Source organism: Sorex fumeus, unplaced genomic scaffold, assembly GCF_029834395.1.
Source record: "Sorex fumeus unplaced genomic scaffold, SorFum_2.1 ptg000003l, whole genome shotgun sequence".
Taxonomy (NCBI): Eukaryota; Metazoa; Chordata; class Mammalia; order Eulipotyphla; family Soricidae; genus Sorex; species Sorex fumeus.
Window position 1 is genome coordinate 31,782,739 of NW_026606060.1, and position 15,551 is coordinate 31,798,289.

Below are 15,551 nucleotides of genomic sequence, written 5' to 3' on the forward strand. Positions count from 1 at the left end.
ATGACATCGTTCTAATAACACCAAACATCAACCAAGTGGCACAAATGCTGAACGACTTTGACCGTGAATGTGGAAAGGTCGGACTACAGCTGAATCTTACGAAGACAATGTTTATGAGAAACAGCCTTGTTCCTGACGCTCCATTCGCTCTCAACGGAACCACCATCTCCGAATGCAACAGTTATATATACCTAGGTCGAGAAATCAACATGATGAATGACCTGGCACCTGAGTTGCGCAGGAGGAAGAGAGCGGCTTGGAATGCCTTCAAGAGCATTGAAGAAATAACTAAAAGGACAAAGAACCTCCAGCTACGAGCACATCTCTTTGATTCCACTATTCTTCCTGCATTAACATATGCCTCAGAGACCTGGACCCTACGAAAACAGGATGAGAACACTATTCGGGTCTCTCAAAGAGGAATCGAAAGAACTATGCTTGGAATATCACGATTCACTCAAATGAGAGATAGAATCCGGAGTTCTGATCTTCGTCAACGCTCAAGAATCAGGGACGCTGTCTCATTTGCCAAGACATCAAAAATCAGATGGGCTGGACACGTAATGAGGTTTACAGACAACCGCTGGACTAGAGCCATTACTGATTGGATTCCACGAGACATCAAAAGATCACGTGGACGCCCACCTATAAGATGGTCAGACTTCTTCGTCAAGACCCTAAATGATCAGTTTGAGGCTCTACATGTTCCTAAAACGAACAGATACCATTGGGCTACACTAGCACGCAACCGGGATGAATGGAGACGTTACTGGCACCCGCTCGAATAAATCAATGAATAACGGGAATTAGGTGATTAAGTGAACGTTCAGAAATAATGATGTCCATGTAGAGACAATACAAAGAAAACCATCCCTGGTAATTTAAAAATATAGCAACTAAATTCAAGACAAGAGAAAATATAAGGAAACCAGAAATATAATGTATTACCTAAGAAAAAGAATTTACAATGAACTAAGAGCAAGCTGCCCTTTTAAGAGAAAGGAAGAAGGCATAGAAAAAAAAGTACTAATGGTTTATTTGATCATGAGTGTTCTTTGAGTCATTCTCTACATTCTTTCTAGAATCTGTTTTTAATTTCTGAAATATACCTAAATTCTCTCAAAATTTTAAAGGGAAAGGCAATTTTATTTTTCTTTTTGGGTCACACCTGGCGATGCACAGGTGTTACTCCTGGCTCTGCACTCAGGAATCACCCTTGGCAGGGCCCAGGGGAATCGAACCTGGGTTGGCCGCGTGCAAGGAAAACACCCTACCTGCTGTGCTATTGCTCCAGCCCCAAGGCAAATATTCTTGATTTTTAGATACTTTAAACATTTTTCCCTAGTGTTAAATTTAAAAGATTTGTTTTCTTCATCATAGATTCCATATTTCTTACTACCTAATTTTCCAAGAACTTAATGATGTAACATCTTTGCATATTAATTAACTTTTCCTTTTACTATGACTGCATATTTGACATTCATTCCTTACATTATTTTGAAACTTTAGAATGTTTTATATTTTTATTTATGAAAATTTACTTATATAAATTGTGCTAGCCATTTCTCTAAAACACTTAAAAAGCAGAAATGAATACAACATAGATAACATTTGCTTTCATAAAGCTGACTTTCTTCAGGGTTCTAAAATATTGCTGACATCTATATATTTGTATCAGTGATATCTAGAACTTATACATTTTTACTCAGTTGTTGGATGGAAAACATTTTATTGGTATCCTTTACTCCAAATGGCATTGATTTTGCTAAGTTAACTTTTTAGCAATTGCTTCATCAATTCGCTTTAATATTTGTTTAAAAATCTACAATTACTAGTATTGAGTATTTAGATTATAGTGACTACTATTTGAATTCTTTTCTTTTAGGAATTCATTAGAAACTTGAATTTACAAATGGAAGAAGAAAGAACAAGATTTAAAGACCTACAGGAAAAAGAAAAAATACGTTTGTTCAAAGTGAAGCATAATGCAGCTGTGAAAATTCAAGCTACATATAAAGCTTTTGTAGTCCATAGAAAATATGGCCCAATCATAAGAGAACAATTAGAAATTAAGAAAAGAAAAGCACAAGAGTGGAAAGAAAAAGAGGCTAAAATACGAAAGATAGAAGAAGAAAAATCTAAAAGATTAGAGGAAAAACAAAGGATAGAAAATGAGATTAGAAAGCAGAAAGATGAAGAAAGGATAGAAAGAGTAAAAGAATACGAAGAAAAAAAGAACTTACTGAGGCAAGAAAAAGTACAACTACTAAATATGGAAAAAGCAAGGTTTAAAGAAGACACAAGTAAGCAGCTAATGATAATTAGAACATTAAAGCAGGGAGGGTATAGTGCCAAATATTCAACTGTTATGGGTATAATAAAGGGTAAGAATGATGTAGCCAGAAGTCTGGAAGATGAAACATCAAAGAAGTGGGAACATGTTCCCCTTGGGCTAGTTGAAGAATTGAAGAATAGAGAAAACGGATGTAGACAGAGTGCATTGAAAGAATCACAGCAAATAAAATCAGACAACTCTATCTCAAGCAAAACAGTTTTTACTGAATTTAAAATGGAAGAAAAACTAGGAAACCTACCAAAGCAACAATGTTCAGATAAATCAGACAAGCAAGAAACAGAATATGAAAATATAGAGCAAAAGTCTTACTTGGAAAATCAAAATTTCAAAGAAAATGCAATGGAACAGTTTCAATTGCAAGAATTAAAGTCACAGGTACTAAAAGAAGAAACAATGAAAATTGCTAACTCTGAGAATATGAGCCAAAAAACACAAGTAACAATAGTAGAACATAATGAGGCAATTAGTGATGTGAAGAAAAGTGAGCTACAGAAAATAATCCAAGATAACCAGCAAACTAAGATAGTAAAAGTGGAAAATAAAGTGATATCAGAACAGAATGGAATACCAGGTGAAGAAAATGCTCTAGTTATTTCAAGAAGACAAAATTCCCTACCTTTAAAATTAGAAAAATCTGAAGTCAAAGAGAAAAATGTAATAGTGCAAAACCTAGAAAATTCAAAAATTGAAGATACTGTTGCAAGTCCTCAAAATAATGCTCTAAATGCTAGCATAATTTTTTATACGAGAGATGGTGCAGGGACTCAATTAGATGACAAAATAATCAAGAAAGATGCTATTTCTGGTAGCAGTACTCCTTGCAATGATATGGGTGGATGTGTTGCAAAAAATGCTCTAGTTTTTACAGAAGTAAATTCTCCTATGTCTCAAAAGAGAGATATTCCAGAACCATGTCATGAAAATAGAGCTGAATGTGAAAATACTGTAACCAGATCTTTGCCAGAGACAGCCCTCCTGTTGACTATTAAAGAGAAGAGACTAGCTTGGAAGAAATCATTTAAACCTTGGCTTGAAATTTTCCAGCAAAATCAGGAAAAGAAGATAGTTAAGAGAAAAAGACCTATTAAATGCCCAGTCAACATCATGCCTCCTTTAAACATGATAGAAATTCTGCGACGTGGCCCTTGGAATACTTTAAAACAGGTATTCGATATTTTTATGAAACTTGAAAATATAGTTGGTTTCCTACAGTGAAACTTGAAAATATAGTTGGCTTCCAAAATATAGAACACAGTTTTTATCTAAGAATTTTGTCTCTCTTTTAATTAAAATTAGATTGTATTATGTATAAAAGTTGTGGTTTTTACTATTGAGAATGTTTAAATACCATACTTTATTCACCACTGAAAGTTAAATTTAGAAAAAGGGGACAACTACTTTGTAAGTGCTAGAATTGGATTTTGGTGAATTTTGCATTTTGACTACTGAAGTTGCTTGTGAAGTAATTGCTCTATTGGAAATGGGGACGAACTGAAAAAAAAAAAAAACTTAATTAAATTTTTTTGAGGGCATCTTCTCCCTCAGTGAAGAGGGAGAAGTATCCCAGTGAGATACTTTAAAGATCTTTGATGCTATCCTGAAACCTGTGTTGAAGAGTTATTATCAAACTTCTAAGAGTGGCAGCTTCTGGGAAGCTGAGGCTGAGTTACTGTCACTGTCACTGTCCTTCCATTGTTCATGGATTTGCTCAAGAGGACCCAGTAACATCACCATTGTGAGAGTTATTACTGTGTTTGGCATATCAAATACTATTCGATGGGGAGCTTGCCAGGCTTTGCCGTGTGGCCCATATACTCTCAGTAGCTTGCCAAGAGGGGCGGAGGAACCCTGCAAGGCAAACTCCCTACCCGCTGTGCTATCTCTCGAGCCCACTGGGGCCTGAGTTACAGTAGGAAACTCCTAACTTGATAGAAGTTTTGCTTTAGTCTTGGACACACCACCACCTAGTGGCTTCTTCTGGAATGAAGTAGATTTCCCTGTACTTGACAAGCTCCAGAAAAGAAGTTGTAAGAATGAAATCTAGACATTTTATATAGAAAGATAATTAGTTTTTATACTGTATAAATTTGGTACATATATGATTTAACTTTAAGATTATATTCCATTATATTTCTAATAATCCTCTAATGAAACCCATATTTTCAAGGAAAAATAAGACAGGTTGATGACAGATATATAGAAAAAAAAACAGAATTTCAGATACTGCAATAGTAAAGGTAAAAAAGGTAAAGGCCCTCCCGTTGATCGTCGATTTGCTCGAGCGGGCCCAGTAACGTCTCCATTGGAGACTTTATTGTTACTGTGTCTGGCATATCAAATACTCTCGGTAGCTTGCCGGGCTCTCCGAACAGCCAGCTTTGTCACTGCAATAGTAGAAAATAAAAATTCATATCCTATTATTAAAAATTTCACATAATGCCACTTTACTTTTATGAACTCCTAGAGGTCTTGTGGAATAGCTCAAGTGCTGGAAGGAACACCTGAACAGCATGTAGTAGGTACTGAGTTCATTTCTAGTACTGAATGCCCCTCCATAATCTTTGCTGAATGCAGCTTTAAAAAAGGAAACCTGGGAACCTCTGTTTGTACCTTTGCTGATGTAAAGAAATCTGAATATGACTTAACTGTATTTTGTGTTGAAGTAGAGCTTGACTAGCTCTCCGCAGTACTCAGAGGATACTCCTGGCTTTGCACTCAGAGATCACTCCTGGCAGTATGGGAGATCACATGCAGTGAGTGGTAGGGACTGGAGCAGGGTCAGCCTAATGCACAGCGAGTACCTTAACATACTGTAATGATCACTCAATATTCTATTCATAATTAATCAGAAATTTTTGTGGGATAAAATTAGACAGAAACAAACACGGTCTTTGTCATATGGAGCTTTCTTTAATTGAGAAAATGATGTTCAATGGATAAATACACTGCTATAGATTTAGAAATGTCTCAAATATGATTCCAGAAGATTCTGTAGAGCATTTAAGGAGACAAGTGTTTAAAGGTATCTGGGATATGAAAGAGCAGTATAAATAACAGGTGTCCTGTCTTAGGTGATATATGTATTTTATATTAAATGTAAACTATATCAACAACAATTATGATTGATGAATAGTTATTGGTAATTAACAAAGTATTTTGTGTTTCTTGGTGTCAGTATTAGACTCTACTAAAGTTTTGGTATTTTTTTCACTAATGTTAACTTTTTTAAATAACAATCACAAAATAAGGGCCTTCTTATATGCTTTTATACCATGGCATGAGAGACAGCTATTTACCAATTATGGTGATAACGATTTTGTGCTTGAATATGTTACTTTCTTATGTGTTGAATGATAAATGGTGTGATAGTACATGGCATACTTGGAATTAATTTTTGTTTTGTTCAAGTCAGTTTTACTTTTTATTATCTTTTTGTAGCTGAGGATTTTTTTTTTCCTTTTTGGGTCACATCCAGCGATGCAGTGGTTACTCCTGGCTCTGCACTCAGGAATTACTCCTGGCAGTGCTCAGGGGACCATATGGGATGCTGGGAATCAAACTTGAGTTGGCTGCGTGCAAGGCAAACGCCCTACCCGCTGTGCTATTGCTCCAGCCCCTGCAGCTGAGTTTTAAACATTTTTTTTAATCTGCAGTGAATAGACATGGGACTGTCGCACTAAACAGATGTTCAACACAACACAACGCAGTCATTCCTTTTGTTACTTTTATAATTACACTTTGCCTTAGATACCTATATTTCCTTTCAGTCAATTCAAGAATGAGTGAGTGAATTCCCTAAAATATAACATTTTTAGGCATTTTATATGGAATGCAATCTTGAAAAAGATATAGTTCATTAAACAAAACTGATTTTTGTGTCTTAACAAATTAATATGAATGAGTCATTGATTCTGTAGATGGAGTAATTCATTTTTAAATCATGAAGCTCTCAAATATTAATTTTTCAATTATCTTTTGCATTGGCCTTATTTGGGGAAAACTAGGAATTCTATTAATATTTTAGTAGCATTAATAAATAATAAAATAAATATCAATAACTTTATAAATACATATATTAATAATTAATAAAATATTAATATACTTATTTTTCAAAAGGCTAGCATATAGTATTGATTTGTTTGTGTTTTGGAGTTTGGGCCTCATCTGGCAGTACTCAGGAGATATTCCTCGCTGTGCACTCAGAGAGCCTTATATGGTGCTGGGGATTTGGTATGGTTGCTGCAGTCACATGCAAGGCAAGTGCCTTCTCTTCTGTACCTTTTCCATCCCTATTCATTTATTTTTAAAAGAAGTAATTAGTGACCTTCAGCTGTGCTCCAGTGCCTGTTTTGTTTTTTGTATCTGCTAGTTTTGGAGAAACAGCTGGCAGCTTATTCCTGGATCCTTGCTCAGGCATCATTTCTAGCAGGTCTTGGGGGACCAAATAAGGTTCTGGGTATTGAACCCAGATCAGCCTCCTACAAGGAAAGCGCTCTACTTCCTGTACTATTTCTCCAGCCCTTTTAGTTGTTCTGCACACGCACTCCTTATCTGTTGCCTTGATTCCGAGGACATTTATTTGTGTGATTATTGTCATGCATGTGTCAGTAATGATCAAATAATTTTTTTTATCTCATATGCCTAGAAAATCTAGGGTGGAATAGACAATAAATTGCAGTATCATAAGAAAATCGTAAAAAAAATGTAATCTCAATAAAAGGAAAGAGGGATCATCATGGAATGTGTCTAATTTTTTTAATTTGATGCTGTAGAGAAAGTTACTGTATCAGTTGTCACATCTATATTATAACTAAATTAAACAATTTTTAAAAAATTTAAACAAATTTTCACATCATAATAACTAGAAATTAATTATACTACTGGCTTATTATAAGCAAAATATTATTAAACCTGACAAAATAATATGTTATGGGTTAATGAAGGTATTTTTTTTTTATTTTTTGCATCATATCCAGCCATGCTCAGGATGCTCAGAGATTACTCCTGGTTCTGCACTCAGAATTATGTAATGCAGGGGATTGAACTAGAGTCAGCCTCAAGACAAATGCCCTACCCACTATGCTATCACTCCTGCCCAAAAGTGTTTTTTTTTTTAACCCATGATTTTGTAGTGATAGAGTTTTTGATGTATAAGTGCTCTTATCAAAAGAGTTTCTTGATTTTTAGTTGGGGCGACTTTTCTGACAGCATCTCTTTATGAATAAGTTAAATGGACATTATATAGACACTATTTCAATAGAAATGGGTGGGTGTTTTTCTTTCTAAAAAGTTGTAGGAAAATCGTTTCAACAATTGTTTTGTCTTTTGAAAGCTTGAAAAATTGATAAAATATCTATAAAACTTGATTTTTTTATTCAGCTGAGCTTTAAAATTACTTTTAAAATATTCAAAGGATTTAAAACTGACTGTGGTGGGGAAGGTGCTTGTCTTACAGACAGTTGACTTGGAACCGCAGATATTTCCCTGACCACTGCCAAGGGTAATCCCTGAGCACAGGGCCAAGGTAAAACCTGAGTACAGCTGGGTGTGTTCTTATAAACAAAATTGATAAAGGAATCAACCCAGTTGTAGCCTGAATCTTTTAAAAAATATCTTTCTGAGGTATTGACTCTCCAGTTATCTACCTAAATGTGTAAATTTCAAATATGGTTTAATTTTAATGTCCAGGAAATATTCCATATGCAGAGGAATTGCATTTAATAGCTATATACATACATTCGTTATATATATACACAGATTATATATATCTGTATATATAACTAATGTTTGTATATAACAAATATATAACTATCATAATATATATATATATATATATATGTATATATATATGTCCCGAAGCACTGTTCATTTTAGCTTCAACAAGAACATTCTTGAAAATTTCTGTTTGGAGCAGGTTACACACTAGACTCTTCCTATAAACTTTGTATTTTTTAATTAGTTATTTGAGTATCTAGGAAATATGAGTTTTGAATTTTTTCATGTTGCAATTTGAAAATATTTTTACTCTAAAGCGGTTTTGCTTATATATTTTCTCCAAGATGATTTCAATGACAATTAGACAAAGGGCTGGAGCACACTTTTGCAAGTACAGCTTCTCAGCTTGATCTCTAGTACTACATGCTCTGCCTAGCAGTACTGCAGTGACCCGTAAGCACAGACCTAGGAGTAGATGCTCAGAATAGCGAGATGTGGCATGAAATTCCCCGAAGGAAAAAAAATTACAGTTTGGAACTCACATAAGATTTTAATAATAAATGTGTTAATAGTCCTTTACAAAATGTTTAAAAATAAAGAAAATGTTGCTTTCATTCTCCATATTTTATTTTTTGTTTTGGTATATTACTTGGTAGGGATAAGAAAGAATATTTGTATATTTATTGTATATTCTTTTATATCTCACCTCAAAGTTTCTTTTTTGTTCTGTAATAGATAAGCTATTCTAGTTGAAGTATGGCATGTTGGACACAAAATATGTATTCCTTGACAAGTGGTGACTACTGGTCTCAGTCATGTATCCTTGGGGTACTGTCAAACACAAAGATCAAATGTTTTTATAGTGTAATCTTGAAATGAGACTCTTTGCCAGGCTGTTTTCACTCAGGGCGCCCCAGAGGGGGGTTGGTGAGAGCCCTCCCCACCCCAAGGGACCCAACCCCTGGCAGCTCACCTCCATTACCCAACAGACTTCACGCTCCAAGGCCACTTTCCACAAGCTTGGGGCTGAGCCTGACTCGTGAGTGAACATAGTCCTAGATACATCATAAGACACTTCCTACCCATTTTCCATAATTACCACACCATATTTGGTAGAGAAATATATATACACATAATATATATGAAAATTTAATACACGTAATATGCATAATATCAATAAAATCAATACACATAATATATTACATATATGCGTCTCTCAGAGAGCCCAACAAGCTACCTAGAGTATCCCACCCACATGGCAGAGCCTGGCAAGCTAGCCGTGGCATATTGAATATGGCAAAAACAGTAATAATAATGGGTCTCATTTTCCTGACCAAGAAAGAGCCTCCAATAGGTTGGGAACAATGAGTAAAGAGAGGCTGCTAAAATCTCAGGACTGGAATGAATGGAGATGTTACTGGTGCCCACTTAAGTAAATCGAAGAAAAATGGGATGACAGTGAATCAGTGATCCAATGAATCTTGAAGTGGTACCAAGGACAGAAAAAACACAAGTGATTTTGGCGATCAATTAGGGAGTAAACTAATAACATAATATTTTTCCATGCATACTACTTTACAACTAGAAGCAACCAATGATTTCATATTTTATGATTTTATAATTAAAATAAGATTATAAATAAAATTTATTTGTTAATGTGGATTTCAACCTATAGAATTTCTTTGCTTCGTTTAGAGTTTTCAAAACATTTTAATACAGATTTATACAGTTTAGTACATTTAATACTAAGTCAATACAGTTTATGTTCGCTTTTGATAAATGCTACTTGCTTTTCAATGTTCTTTAATTCTTTAGGTTACAACAATTATATTTCAGGATTTGCCAGGTTGCAGTCTTTCTACACTGGGAGAATGTTCAAATCTTCAGTTTTTATCTCTTCAACGCTGTGGATTAACCAGTTTGGATAGCCTGAGTAATTGCAAAAAACTGAAGTACATTGATGCCCAGGTATATGCTATTTTTTTATTATTTACATTTATAAGATGTTTTAAAATAGATTAATATTTATATTCAAGAAAAGGCAGTCTTGAAGTAACCCTACATGTAAAGTAGGGTCTGAAGAGATCAGGGTAAAGTGTATGAGAAGCATAGAGGCAAGATGATCACAAATCACAATCACAAATCATCCTGTTAATCGTCAATTGCCTCGAGCAGGCCCCAGTAACGTTTCCTTCATCCTAGCCCTGAGATTATATTCAAGGCTCTTTAGGAGAATGAGACCCATCATTGTTACTGGTATTTGGCATATTGGGTACACCACGGGAAGTTTGCCAGACTCTGCCGTGTGGGCAGGCTACATTCGGTAACCTGCCAGTTTGTCCAAAGTAGAAATGAGATAATAAGATGTCATAATAAGATGCATTCGCGGCAGCGTGGTTCCGGGAGCTGGTTTTTATAGCCTCTGAGTCTTGGCCGTTGATGGAATTACACGGCTCCAGAGGGCCAGTTGGTGGGTGTGACCCCCACCTACTGGAATTTGGAGGATCTGGGTGGAGGATGCTCGGCCCAAATCCGAGTAGGCTTGGAGATCTCGGCCCTGGAACCCGCGTGACTTTGTCCCTCTGCCAGTACCTTCATGTGTGTGGAGAGTGGTCTCAGCGTGGTGGTGGCTGGCCCTGGAGGTCTTTGGCTGCCGGAGCCCTGGTCGGGGCAGGGAGGAAAGCTCAACCCGCTCCCCTCCAAGGGGCACTGGCGGCGAGGACAGTCAGGCGTGGGGGCAGGAGACTGCACTGTTCTCTTCCGGGAGCTGGTTTTTATAGTCTCTGAGTCTTGGCCGTTGATGGGATTACATGGCGCCAGGGGGCCAGTTGGTGGGTGTGACCCCCGCCTACTGGAATTTGGAGGATCTGGGTGGAGGATGCTTGGCCCAAATCCGAGTAGGCTTGGAGATCTCGGCCCCGGAACCCGCGTGACTTTATCCCTCTGTTTTAAAATAGATTAATATTTATATTAAAGAAAAGGCAGTCTTGAAGTAACCCTACATGTAAAGTACGGTCTGAAGAGATCAGGGTAAAGTGTATGAGAAGCATAGAGGCAAGATGATCATGTGGAAATTATACACTGTCACACACTGTCCTCCTGTTGTTCATCAATTTGCTTGAGCTGGCCCAGTAACGTCTCTATTTTGAGACTTGTTACTGTGTTTGGCATATTGAATACATCATGGGTAGCTTGCCAGGTTTTGCCGGGCGGGCGAGATACTCTCGGTAGCTTGCTGGGCTCTCCAAGAGGGGTGGAGGAATTGAACCCGGTTTGGCCGGGCTGGCTGCACGCAAGGCAAACACCCAACCACTGTGCTATCGCTTCAGCTCGTGGAAATTATATTGCTATTTATTTTTTATTTTATTTTTTGCATGTAGCACTGTAGCACTGTCCCACTGTCTTCCCATCGTTCATAGATTTGCTCCAGCGGGACCAGGAACATCTCCATTGTGAGACTTGTTACTGGGTTTGGCGTATTGAATATGTCAAAGGTAGCTTGCCAGGCTTTGCTGTGCAGGTGAGTTACTCTCGGTAGCTTGCCGGGCCCTTCGAGAGAGGTGGAGGAATCGAAACCAGCTCGGCCAGGCTGGTGGTGCGCAAGGCAAAATTCCCTACTGCTTTGTAATTGTCCTAGAGAGCCTTTTTTTTTCTTTTTGATCTTGCAGCATTTATTCTTTTCCTTTCTTTCTTTCTTTCTTTTTTTTTTTATTAGTGAAACACTATGAGGTACAATAGTAGACTTAGAAACTTTCATGCTTGGGTTTCAATTATACAATGATTGAGCACCCATCCCTCCACCAGTGCCCATTCTCCACTATCAGTGATCCCAGGAGCCCTCCCCCCCACCAGCCCCCTCCCCCCCACCCCACCCCGCCTTTGTGGCAGGGCATTCCTTTCGCTCTCTCTTTCCTTTCGGGTATTGTGGTTTGCACTAGAGGTATTGCGTGACCATATTTTTAGTCTATAGTCTACTTTCAGCACACATCTCACATCCCGAGCAAATCCTCCAAACATCTTTTACTTGGTGTTCCCTTCTGTATCTGAGCTGCAATTTCCCTCAGCATATGCTGCCAGCTTCTAAGTCCTGGAGCAAACCTCCTGGTACTTAACTATTCTTGGGTGTTCGTCTCCCATTCTTTTACTTTATATTCCCCAGATAAGTGCAGTCTTTCTATGTCTGTCCCTCTCGTTCTGGCTCATTTCACTTAGCATGATACTTTCCATGTAGAACCACTTGTATGTAAATTTCATGACTTAGTCTTTTCTAACAGCTGCATAGTATTCTATTGTGTAAATGTACCAATGTTTCTTTAATCAGTCATCTGTCCTCAGGCACTCGTACTTTTTTCCAAAGTTTCACTATTGTGAACTGTGCAGCAATGAAAATAGAAGTACAGATGTCATTTTGACTGTGCTTTTTTGCCTCTCTGGGATATATTCCCAGGAGTGGAATTGCTGGGTCAAATGGGAGCTCAATTTCTAATTTTTTGAGAATCGTCCATACTGTTTTCCAAAGGGGCTGAACCAGTAGGCATTCCCACCATAAGTGAAGAAGAGTCCCTTTCTCGCCACATTCGCGCCAACACCGGTTGCTTTTGTTCTTTTAGATGTGAGCCAGTCTCTGTGGTGTGAGATGAAATCTCATTGTTGTTTTGATCTGCATCTCCCTGATGAATTAGTGATGTAGAGCATTTCCTCATGTGCCTTTTAGCTGTTCGGATTTCTTCTTTGGGAAAGTTTCAGTTCATTTCGTCGTGCCATTTTTTGATGGAGTTGGTTGTTTTCTTTTTGTGGAGTTTAACCAGTGATTTGTATATACTTGCTATTAACCCCTTATCGGATGGGTATTGGGTGAGTATCCTTTCCCGTTTTGTAGACTGTCTTTGTATTTTGGTCACTGTTTCTTTTGATGTGCAGAAGTTTCTTAGTTTAAGAGAGTCCCATTTGTCTATCTCTGTTTTCACTTGCTTGGACAGTGGTATGACATCTTTGATGATACTTTTCTTTTCAATTTTTGTGAAGGGTTTTGCCAACCTTGTCTTCAATGTACCTTATGGATTCTGGTCAGATGTTGAGGTCTTTTAATCCATTTTGATCTTACTTTTGTACATGGTGTTAAGCAGAGATCTGCGCCCATGTTTTTGCATGTAGCTGTCCAGTTTTGCAAGCACAGTTTGTTAAAGAGGCTTTTCTTGCTCCACTTCACATTTCTTGCTCCCTTATGAAAGATTAGATGATCATATGTTTGCGGGGAGATGTCAGTATATTCAACCCTGTTCCATTGGTCTGCGGCTCTGCCTTTATTCCAGTGCCATGCTGTTTTAATTATTACTGCTTTGTAGTAGAGTTTGAGGTTGGGGAGGTTGATTCTTCCCTTTTTCTTTTTCCCAAGAATTGCTTTAACTCTTTGTGGGTGCTTATTGTTCCATATGAATTGCAGGCATGTTTGTTCCATTTCTTTGAAGAATGTCATCGGTATCCTTATAGCAGTTGCATTGAATTTGTACAATATTTTGGGGACTGTTGCCATTTTGACAATGTTGATTCTCCCGATCCATGAGCAGGGGATATCTTTCCATTTTCTCATGTCCTCTTTTATTTCCTGAAGTGGAGTTTCGTAGTTTTCTTTGTACAGGTCTTTTATGTCCTTAATTAAGCTGATTCCTAGGTACTTGATTTTCTGAGGCACGATTGTGAACGGGATTGTTATTTTCATGTCACTTTCTTCTCTCTTATTTGCATATAGGAAATGGACTTTGGGGTTTTGATTTTATAGCCAGCAACTTTACTATATAGGTCTGTTGTTTCTCGGAGTTTCTTGGTACAGGTTTTAGGGTTCTATAATATAGTATCATATCGTCTGCGAATAGTGAGAGCTTGACTTCTTCCTTTCTTACCTGAATGCCCTTAATATCTTTTCCTTGCCTAAATGCTATTTCAAGTATTTACAGTACTTTATTGAACAGTAGTGGAGAGAGTGGGCATCCTTGTCTCATCCCTGGTCTTAGAGGGAAGGCTCTTAGATTTTCCTCATTGAGGATGATGCTTGCCATAGGCTTATGTAGACGGTTTTAACTGTTTTGTGGAAAGTTTCTTCTCTCCCCATTTTGGCAAGGGTTTTCATCATAAACAGGTGCTGGATCTTGTCAAATGATTTTTCTGCATCTATTGAAATGATCATATGGTTTTAATCTTTTCTTTTGTTGATATGATGGATTATATTGCTTGATTTCGGAATGTTAAACCATCTTTGAATCCCTGGGATGAATCCCACTTGGTCGTGGTGTATGATCTTTTTGATGAGTTGTTGAATTCTATTTGCTAATATTTTGTTGAGAATCTTCACATCTGTGTTCATCAGGAATATTAGCCTATAGTTTTCTTTTTCTGTGGTGTCTTTGTTTCCTTTTGGTATTAGACACATATGATCCTCATAGAAACTGTTTGAGAGAGTTTCTGTTTCTTCAATTTCCTGCAAAAGCTTGAGAAGAATTGGCAGTAGGTTCTCTTTAAATGTTTGGAGAAATTCGCTAGTGAATCCATCTGGACCTGGGCTCTTTTTTTTGGGGGGAGGACTTTTGATTACAGTTTCAATTTTCTTGATATTAATAGGTCTATTCAGGTATTCCAGATCTTCTTGATTCAACTTTGGGAGATTATAGAAATCCAGGAATTTATCCCTTTATTCTAGGTTCTCTTGTTTCGTTGCATACAGACTTTCAAAGTAGTCTCTGATGATTTTCTGAATTTCTTTGGTTTCCATTGTGATGTCCCCCTTTTCATTTCTGATTCGGTTTATTAGCGTTCTCTCTCTTTCTTTGTGAGTTTTGCTAGTGGTTTATCAATCTTGTTTATTTTCTTGAAGAACCATCTCTTGGTTTCATTGATCCTTTGGATTGTTTTTTTTTTTTTTTTTTTTTTTTGGTTTCCATGTCGTTATTTTCTGCTCTGAGTTTTATGATCTCTTTCCTTCTGCCTGCTTTGGGCTCCTTTTGTTGTTCCTTTTCTAAGATTGTGTGCTGCAAAGTTACGTTTTTTATGTGGGCCTTTCCTTCCTGATAAATGATTGCAGAGCTATAAATTTTCCCTTTACACGGCTTTAGCTGCATCTCACAGGTTCGGGTAGCTTGTGTCTTCATTCTCATTTGTTTCCAGGTGTCTTTTGTCTTTTTGTTCTGGATTTCTTTCCTAACCTCTTTGTACAACATTGAGTTGTTTGATTTCCAGATGTTTTATTTGTTTTCTGCGTCTGTACATGATTGACTTCTATCCTCAGTGCATCGTGGTCTGAAAAGATAGTTGATCAATGTCTATCTTCCTGATTCTGTTGAGGTATGCTTTGTGGCCCAGCACATGGTCTATTCCAGAAAATGTTCCATGTGCACTGGAAAAGAATGTGTATTCTTTTTTTTTTTTGGTGATACAAAGTTCTGTATAGATCTATTTGCCTTCTCTCTTCTATTTCGTCCTTTCAAGC

The 15,551-nt window shown here is 37.2% G+C and overlaps 1 protein-coding gene across 1 annotated transcript in view; it reads left to right on the forward strand.

Moving 5' to 3' along the window:
* Positions 1 to 15,551, forward strand: part of LRRIQ1 (leucine rich repeats and IQ motif containing 1) — a 246,312-nt gene that overhangs the window by 23,443 nt on the left and 207,318 nt on the right. The window contains exons 8-9 of the mRNA XM_056116978.1: positions 1,886 to 3,520; positions 9,887 to 10,039. Of these exons, the coding sequence (XP_055972953.1) occupies positions 1,886 to 3,520; positions 9,887 to 10,039 (1,788 nt within the window). The remainder of the gene's footprint in view (positions 1 to 1,885; positions 3,521 to 9,886; positions 10,040 to 15,551) is intronic.